The 8,800-nt window shown below is 52.5% G+C and overlaps 1 protein-coding gene across 1 annotated transcript in view; it reads right to left on the bottom strand.

Annotated features, from left to right (window-relative positions):
* Positions 1-189: 189 nt before the first annotated feature.
* jag1b (jagged canonical Notch ligand 1b) overlaps positions 190-8,800 on the bottom strand; it is a 45,171-nt gene continuing 36,560 nt past the window's right edge. Inside the window, exons 13-23 of the mRNA XM_042333163.1 lie at positions 8,626-8,776; positions 8,065-8,229; positions 6,763-6,876; positions 6,226-6,339; positions 5,379-5,492; positions 4,324-4,440; positions 2,942-2,969; positions 2,578-2,663; positions 1,578-1,691; positions 893-1,002; positions 190-456 (exon numbers count right to left, since the gene is read on the bottom strand). Coding sequence (XP_042189097.1) covers positions 190-456; positions 893-1,002; positions 1,578-1,691; positions 2,578-2,663; positions 2,942-2,969; positions 4,324-4,440; positions 5,379-5,492; positions 6,226-6,339; positions 6,763-6,876; positions 8,065-8,229; positions 8,626-8,776 — 1,380 coding nt within the window. The remainder of the gene's footprint in view (positions 457-892; positions 1,003-1,577; positions 1,692-2,577; positions 2,664-2,941; positions 2,970-4,323; positions 4,441-5,378; positions 5,493-6,225; positions 6,340-6,762; positions 6,877-8,064; positions 8,230-8,625; positions 8,777-8,800) is intronic.

The raw sequence follows: 8,800 nt of genomic DNA, 5'->3' as shown, positions 1-8,800 counted from the left end.
ACCAAATTATTATTCGTTTTGAAGGGATTATTACCGCCAGAAAAGCGATCCGCCAATCGACTTAACAACCTTCTTACTGCTGGGTAAACAGAGGTGTTTGTGCGGGGAGTAAGGAAACTTGACGATGGTTTCACCCTGACCAGGTGAAGGTCCCCCACCTATCCAGCCCCCAGCCCCGCTCGGCCGGTCTCAGTGGCGACTTACCGGCTGCAGTAGATCGCGGTTGATGGCCAGGGTGATTTTGGCACAGCTGCGGTCGAGGAAGGCGTTGTTGGGCTGGCACTTGGTTTTGACGCCGGGTTGGTTGGCAGCCTGGCACTCCCCCCAGCCCGCACACGGGGGCACGAAACACTGGCTCTCACTGACAGGCAAACAAGCCTGCCAGGCCGGGCACCTCCCCCGCCCGGATCCCGAGCCCTGCCCATTCGTCCTGCACGGCTTAGGGCCACACCACATCTACAACAACAACAACAACAACACACATTACATTAACACAGGCCACACACACGCACGCGAGCTGCTAGCGGACAAGCGGCAGATCACCCACCAATTGGGACCCCCAAGATTGGGTTTAGATAAAGAAGACCCTTCGGCACATCTGATCTTCTCCCTCCAGAACACCCACCCACCCTAACGTCCCCCACATCACAGCATCCAGCTGCTTTGTAAACGAGTCCCACTATCCTGGCCTCAATCCCCCTTCCTGGTAACCTGTTCCAGTCGTTAATTACCCTCTGCGTAAAGAAACACTTCCTGGTGTCTGTCCTGAAATTGCCCCTTTACAGCTCTAACCCTGTGTCCTCTTGTCCTACTGTCTCGGTGCATCCGAAAGTAACGATCTGAGAGAGAGAGAGAGAACACGAGAGAGAGACAGACACAGAGGAGGCTGTACCTTGCTACAGGTGACCCTCCCGTTGTGACACTGGCAGCTGTTGCAGTCATCGTCCCACTTGGCTCCGTGTGGAGCGACCCGGTCTTTCAACACGCACGCTCTCCCCGTCACTATAGCAGAGAAACCAACAACCATCTCACAACCAGATACAATCCAACAACAACAAGCATTTATCCGGTGCCCTTTAGAGACGAGAGTGTGACCGACTGAGCCAGACCAACACTGGACAGAACTGTCAGTCCAGGCTGAGGCTCCAGTGCAGTGCTGGGAGTGGGTGGGGGGGAAATGCTGCATCGTCCCCCGAATGAGATGTTAAACCGAGGCCCCGTCTGTGCCTGTCCAGGTGGACGTTAACGATCCTGCGGCACGATAAGATAAAGAAAAGGGAGTTTCTCTCCCCCACCCACCACCCTCCGGTGTCCTGGCCGACAATCCCCCAAAATAAAATTGGTCACTGATTGGTCATGGCTGTTTGTGGGGACGTTGCTGTGCCCAAATTGGCTGGCGCATTCACCTACAGAGTACACAGTCACTACACTTTAGTGCATCACATGAAGTGCTTTGAGTCAAGTCGAGGTGGTGACGAGGCGCTGTATCAAGGGCAAGGATTATTACTAATTATTATAATAACTTTGACTCTAAGCTCCACGGGGGTTCAGGGTTAGAACTCGGCTGTGTTCCCCACCTTGTCGACAGCGCTGCCCGCTCCTCCCTGGGGGACACAGACACCGGTAACCGTTGATCTCGTCCACACACGTGGCTCCGTAGGCACAGGGCGAGGACTGGCACTCATTAATGTCTGAGTGAAGAGACGAGAGCAAACCGTGAGCCAAACCCAGAACAATTCACCCACAACACACAGTTTACACTGATAGAATCATAGAATATCGCAGCCCAGAAGGAGGCCATTCGGCCCATCGTGCCTGTGCCGGTTCTTTGGAAGAGCTGCCCAATCAGTCCCACTCCCCCACTCTTACCCCATATCCTTCCAATTTTTTCCTCTTCAAGTCCCTATCCAATTCCCTTTTGAAAGTTGTTATTGAATCTGTTTCCACCACCTTTTCAGGCAGTGCATTCCAGACCGTAACAACTCTCTGGGTTAAAGAAAAAAAACTCTCTCGTCTCATATATTTATATACACTTTACAGTATATTCTGTGAAGTGCTTTGAGATGTCTCAACAACGTCATGGGTTTACGGGAACAGATGCAGCACGCATCCAAAATTGGCTGGGAGACAGAAACAACAGCATTACATTTGCATAGCGCTTTTCATGTTGGGAGGTCCTATTTTCAGGTCTCTGCTGAAGACCTTTCTTTTCGACCGCACCTTTGGCACCTTCCTCCCCCTCCCCTGACTCGGTCCCGGGATCCGTTACTGTGAAGCGCTCTGAGACGCCGTCCGGCATGGAGGGCGCTATATAAATCCAGGTTGTTATTGTTGTTGCTGAGGACGTCCCAAGGCGCTGAACAATCAGTGTTTTGAACCCGAGGGTGGGGGTAAACGGTTGTTTTTCCAGACTGGAGGGAGATGTACTGTGTTATCCCCAGGGATCAGTATTAGGACAACTGCTATTTTTTAATATACATTAATGACCTGGACATGAGTATTGGGGGTGGGGGGGATGAGAGAGAAGGGGGGATGAGAGAGAGAGAGAGAAAGGGGAGGAATGGGGGTAATACTCACTGATGCGGCAGTCTGGCCCTGCGAAGCCTGGCGCACACTCGCATCGATACCAATTCTCACCGTCGACACACGTCCCACTGTTATAGCTGAGAATTAAATCAGAACATCAGCTCAGCTCATCTGGGAACAGAGAGAGACAGAGACATACACACAGAGAGAAATAGAGAGAGAACGACAGAAGGGTGAGAGAGCGCAAGCGAGAGTATCAGAGGAGAGAGAGAGAGAGAGCAACAGAGGGGGGAGCACGACTGAGAGAGAGTATTAGTGTGAGTGAGTGAGCAAGCAAGAGAGAGAGAGAAAACAAGAGAGAGAGAGGAGAGAAGAGATAAGAGAATGCATGACTGTAAGGAACAATCTCATTTACCATGGATGTGGATTGCAGTCATTTGCATCTGAAAAAAAATAATAAAGTGTTAGTTTGTCTGACTGTAAGTGGTGATACCAGGACAGGCAGTGTGTGGTGTGTGTGTTGGGAGGGTCTGGTAAGCCGGGAGGGGGTGGGAAAAACAACAGCAACTTGGATTTATATAGCACCCTCCACGCCGGACGTCTCAGAGCGCTTCACAGTAATGGATCCTGGGGCCGAGCCCCGGGGGAGGGGGCCGAGCCCCGGGGGAGGGGGCCGAGCCCCGGGGGAGGGGGCCGAGCCCCGGAGGGGGCCGAGCCCGGGGGAGGGGCCGAGCCCGGGGGGGGGCGAGCGGGGGAGGGGGCCGAGCCCCGGGGGAGGGGGCCGAGCCCCGGGGGAGGGGCCGAGCCCCGGGGGAGGGGGCCGAGCCCCGGGGGAGGGGGCCGAGCCCCGGGGGAGGGGCCGAGCCCCGGGGGAGGGGGCCGAGCCCCGGGGAGGGGCCGAGCCCCGGGGGAGGGGGAGGAAGGTGACCAAAGGTGGCGGTCGAAAACAAAGGTCTTCAGTAGAGACCTGAAAATAGGAAGGGAGGGGACGAGACGAAGGGAGTGGAGGAAGGGAGTTCCAGAGCCTCGGGCATAGTGGCTGATGGCACGGCCGCCGAGGGTGGAGCAGAGGACTCGGGGGACAAGGAGGAGGCCAGACCCGGTGGAACAAAGGCAACGGGCACTATTTTGAGGAGAGCTAGGGGGGTGCAGAGGAGTGGAGGGATTTGAAGACAAGGGTGAGGATATACTGTGTGGCCGATCCCAGTCTGAGAAGCAAAGACCCATTAAATCCAACTCACTCCCTCACTCTCTCCTCCCCGCCAATCCCTCACTCTCTCCTCCCCGCCAATCCCTCACTCTCTCCCCGCCAATCCCTCACTCTCTCCTCTCCCACTCCCTATCGACTTCACTCTTTCCCTTCCCGCCCCGCAACAGAACATAGGAACAGGAGAAGGTCATTCAGCCCCTCAAGCCTGTTCCACCGTTCTATAAGATCATGGCTGATCTGTGCCTCAACTCCAATAACCCGCCCTTGTCTCCACGTCCCTCGATACCCTGACAAATCTCTCTCCACCTCAATCTTGAAAATTTGGATAGATCCGGCCTCCGCGGCCTTTTATCCACAGCCAAGTTCATGCAACTGGTCCTCGCCATTTAACCCTTTAACCCCTGGTATCATTCTGGTGAACCTGCCCTGCACCCCCTCCAGAGCCAAATATATCCTTCCTGAGGTGCGATGCCCAACACTGTACGCAGTTCTCCAGGTGGGGTCTGACCAAGGCTCTGTATAGTTGAAGCATCATTTCCTCTCCTTTTGTATTCCAGCCCCTTGAGATCAAGTGAAAGGACACTCACTCTGTGAGCAGGTAGAGCCCTCCCATCCTTCTTTACACACACAGGTGAAGGAGTCTCCGCTGACCACACATGTGCCACCATTCTCACAGGGTGGGGGTGAGCAGCTGCTGTTCCTCGCTGGAGAGAGAGAGGGGGAGGGAGAGAGAGAGAGAGGGGGGGAGAGAGAGAGCACGGTTTATTTACCTCATTAACTCCACTTTAGTTTCATAATAAATCATCGTTCCCCACACCCCACCACCACCCTCAAACCACCAACCTCAGAAGGCTGCTCACTCAATGTAAACATAACACAATTAATAATACCATTAATCCTTGAATTTTATACAGAGCCTTATTACATTGTTGAGATGTCTCAAATCGCTTCACAGGATATGACACACACACGGTGACTGAGCCAGGCTGACACACACACGGTGACTGAGCCAGGCTGACACACGCACACACGGTGACTGAGCCAGGCTGACACACGCACACACGGTGACTGAGCCAGGCTGACACACGCACACACGGTGACTGAGCCAGGCTGACACACGCACACACGGTGACTGAGCCAGGCTGACACACACACACACACACAGTGACTGAGCCAGGCTGACACACACACGGTGACTGAGCCAGGTTGACACACACACCGTGACTGAGCCAGGTTGACACACACACACACACAGTGACTGAGCCAGGTTGACACACACACACACACAGTGACTGAGCCAGGCTGACACACACACGGTGACTGAGCCAGGCTGACACACACACGGTGACTGAGCCAGGCTGACACACACACAGTGACTGAGCCAGGCTGACACACACACAGTGACTGAGCCAGGCTGACACACACACAGTGACTGAGCCAGGCTGACACACACACTGTGACTGAGCCAGGCTGACACACACACAGTGACTGAGCCAGGCTGACACACACACAGTGACTGAGCCAGGCTGACACACACAGTGACTGAGCTAGGCTGACACACACACGGTGACTGAGCCAGGCTGACACAGATTTACATGTCAACTTTCATGTCAGGATGGCATCTCAAAGCTGGTTTGCTCACCTATGTTGCAGGTGGAGCCCTCCCAGCCAGGGGCACACATGCATTTAAACGTGTCTCCTTCATCGTAGCATGTCCCTCCATTATTACACGTGGCTTCATCACATTGACTGTCCCCTGCAAACAACAACAACAACATAGGTTACAGGCAGCCACACATATGCTCAACTAACACGATCTGATCAGCCGGGTGCCTGACACATGTGGAAACCCATCTCCAAACCAGACAGAGTTTTACAATGCTTGCCATCTACATGTGGAAATTCCCTGTGTTTCAGCGCCTTGGGACGTCCTCCTGACGTGAAAGGCACTATACAAATGTAATTTTGCATTGTGTTTAGGAATTAGGAGCAGCATTAGGCCATTCGGCCCCTCGAGTCTGCCCCGCCATTCAATAATATCATGCCTGATCTTCTAACCTAACTCTATCTGCCTGCCTTATCCCCATATCCCTTAATCCCTCTATCCTTCAGAAGAATTGAGATGGGATTTCTCCTGCACGAGGCTACATGCGGCGAGGTGTCCGTAAGCACAGAAGAGCAAGGTCTTCAAGCGTGATCTAAAAGTGGAGAGGGAGGGGGCAAAGGAGAGGGATTGAGCGAGAGAATTCCAGAGTCTCAGGGTGTAGTGGCTGAAGGCACGGCTGCCGGTAGTGGAGCTGAGGGGACGAGGGACGAGCGGCAGTCTGGAGCCAGCCGAGGGAGGCGGTGGGTGGTGGAGTGGGGGGTAAGCAAGTCGGAGAGGAAGTGAGGTGCCAGGACACTAAAGGATTTATGCGTGAATGTTAGGATCTTGAAATTGAGGCTTCGTGTGACGTGGGGTGAATGTGAGAGGAAGTGAGCACACTTACGGGAGTGGCAGGTCTTGCCTTTCCAGCCGTTCTTACACTCGCAGTAGAAATCATTGACCAGGTCCTGGCACGTCCCTCTGTTCTGACACGGCTTCACAGCACAGTCGTCGATATCTGGAACACGCGCGGACAAAACCTAAGCAACAATCGACAAACGGCAAACCCCACTCCGCCTGACACAGGCTCCCGGAGACGCCACGTTACATTGGATCTGGAGGGGGTGCAGCGCAGATTCACCAGAATGATACCAGGGCTTAAATTATTAGGACAGGTGGCGTAAACGTGGTCTGTATTCCCTTGAGTTTAGAAGGTTGAGGGGTGACCTGATTGAGGTCCGCAGTTTAGTGTGTGTGTGTGTGTGGTAGGGAGTCAGTGGAGCCTGGCGAGGGCTGGTGAGATGGGCAGGGTGAGGAGTTTTAGAGCGGGTGAGTACGTGTTTCTTTTCTTTATAAGAATAAATAGAGATGGGATTTCTCCTGCACGAGACTACTATGAACTGAGCAGTGGAAGGGTGAAGGAACTGAAGGTGACACTCACTGATCTCACACAGCACTCCTTCCCAGCCTTCGCGGCAAATGCACTGGTACTCGTTCACTCCGTCAATGCAGGTCCCTCCGGACTTACAGGGGTCACTCGCGCAGTCGTTGATATCTACATTGGGAGAGAAGACAAAAGGTTTAATCAAGAAACAAGGTCACGTTCACACACATCATGAGGCCAAAACCAACCCAATCAGCTCAGAAATAACAGAAGTGGTTTAGGAACACTCAGCAGTTCAGGCAGCATCTATGGAGAGATGAAAGTGGGTTAACGTTTCGGGTCGATGACCTTTCCCGAGTTCTGATGAAAGGTCATCGACCTGAAACGTTAACTCACTTTCTTCTCGCCAAAGATGCTGCCTGACCTACTTCTGTTATTATTTCAAATTTCCAGTAATCTGCAGTATTTTGCCTTTGGTCAGAGCTCAGTCCAGGCTGAGGCTCCGGTGCAGGGCTGGGGTTGGGGGGGGGGCGCTACATTGTCAGAGGTGTCGACCTTCGGATGAGACGTTAAACCGAGGTCCCGCCTGTGCCTTTTCAGGCAGACTTTAAAGATCCCGTCGCTCGCTTCATGGCTGTTTGTGCAACACTGTTGTGTGCAAACTGGCTGTGAGTTTGCCCACAAGATACACAGTCACTCCTGTAAAGTGCTTTGAGATGTCTTCCCAACATGAGGCAGGAAAACAATACCAACAACAACAATTTGCATTGACGTAGAGGGCCATTCTACGGCCCTCTAGAATGGGGCCTCAAAGCGCTGAGTGGGTTGTCAAATACCTACATTGGGAAAGTGGATAAAAATGTATTTAAGAAGCAAACGGTCCTGTAGAGTCCCGTAGCTCAGTGGTTAGAGCACTCGCCTCGCAAGTGAGAGGATTTGGGTTTGATTCCCGGGCAGGACGAAACGTTAGGCAAGTTTCCTTACTCCACATACCTCTGTTTACCTAACAGTGAGTAGGAACCCGGATGTTAAGTCGATCGGTGGATCGCTTTTCTGGGGGTAATAATCCTTCCCAATTTTTAAAAAAAATAATAATTCGCTCAATCAATTCTTGACTGTTTGTGGGACAATTAGCTGCCCGCATTTCGCCCAGGAAATATACAATCAATTCACTTTACAGTATATACTGTGAAGCGCTTTGAGATGTCTCGAAGACGTGATAAGGCACTATGTCAAATGCAAAGATTATTATTATTATTAATAAACAAGGTTACGTCAACACTCCTTATTAAGTCTCCATCCAAAACCCAAATTTGTGGATGATTATTATTAATGATTATCATATTATAATTCTCTTACTCTCGTGGCAGTAAGCCCCGGTGAAGCCCTCGCTGCAGTCACACGTGAACTTGCCGTCGGCCTGGCTCTTACACTTGCCGTGCGGGCCACACACGTTGGAGAAGATGAAGCGGATTCCCTCGGGTGTGGTGTTTGAAGCCACGGTAACTGTACAGCTGTCAATAACTGGGAGGGAGATTGGGGAGGTCAGGCTCTCTCAAACAAACACCCTCTCACACATACACACACACAGCCAACACCCTCTTATACACATACACACAAAACATCCTCATACCCATGCACCACAGACTCAACTCAGACACCGTACACACTGGACATAATCAACTCAGATTACTAAACTGAAGCCACAACACACTGATACCCGGCTGATCACGGTGATGGGTTTCCGTGTGTGTCAGACACCCGGCTGATCACGGTGATGGGTTTCCGTGTGTGTCAGACACCCGGCTGGTCACGGTGATGGGTTTCCGTGTGTGTCAGACACCCAGCTGGTCAGTGATGGGTTTCCGTGTGTGTCAGACCAAACTAGAACGTGAATAAAGAAAGTGAAGAAACAATCACCTTGACAAGGCGTCGTCTGGCAATGATCCTTTAGGTGGGAACAGTTCTTCCCTTCATAATCCTCCGGGCAGCGGCAGAAATAGTCGGCGGCCAGGTTAAAGCAGGCGGCCCCATTGCCACACGGGTTTGGCTGACAGTAATCGATGTCCAGCTGGAACAGGGGAAAAATGCAATA

The sequence above is a fragment of the Callorhinchus milii genome, unplaced genomic scaffold, assembly GCF_018977255.1.
Source record: "Callorhinchus milii isolate IMCB2004 unplaced genomic scaffold, IMCB_Cmil_1.0 Scaffold3, whole genome shotgun sequence".
Lineage (NCBI taxonomy): Eukaryota > Metazoa > Chordata > Chondrichthyes > Chimaeriformes > Callorhinchidae > Callorhinchus > Callorhinchus milii.
Note: the sequence above shows the minus strand (reverse complement) of the source record. Positions and strands in the feature narration are given on the sequence as shown.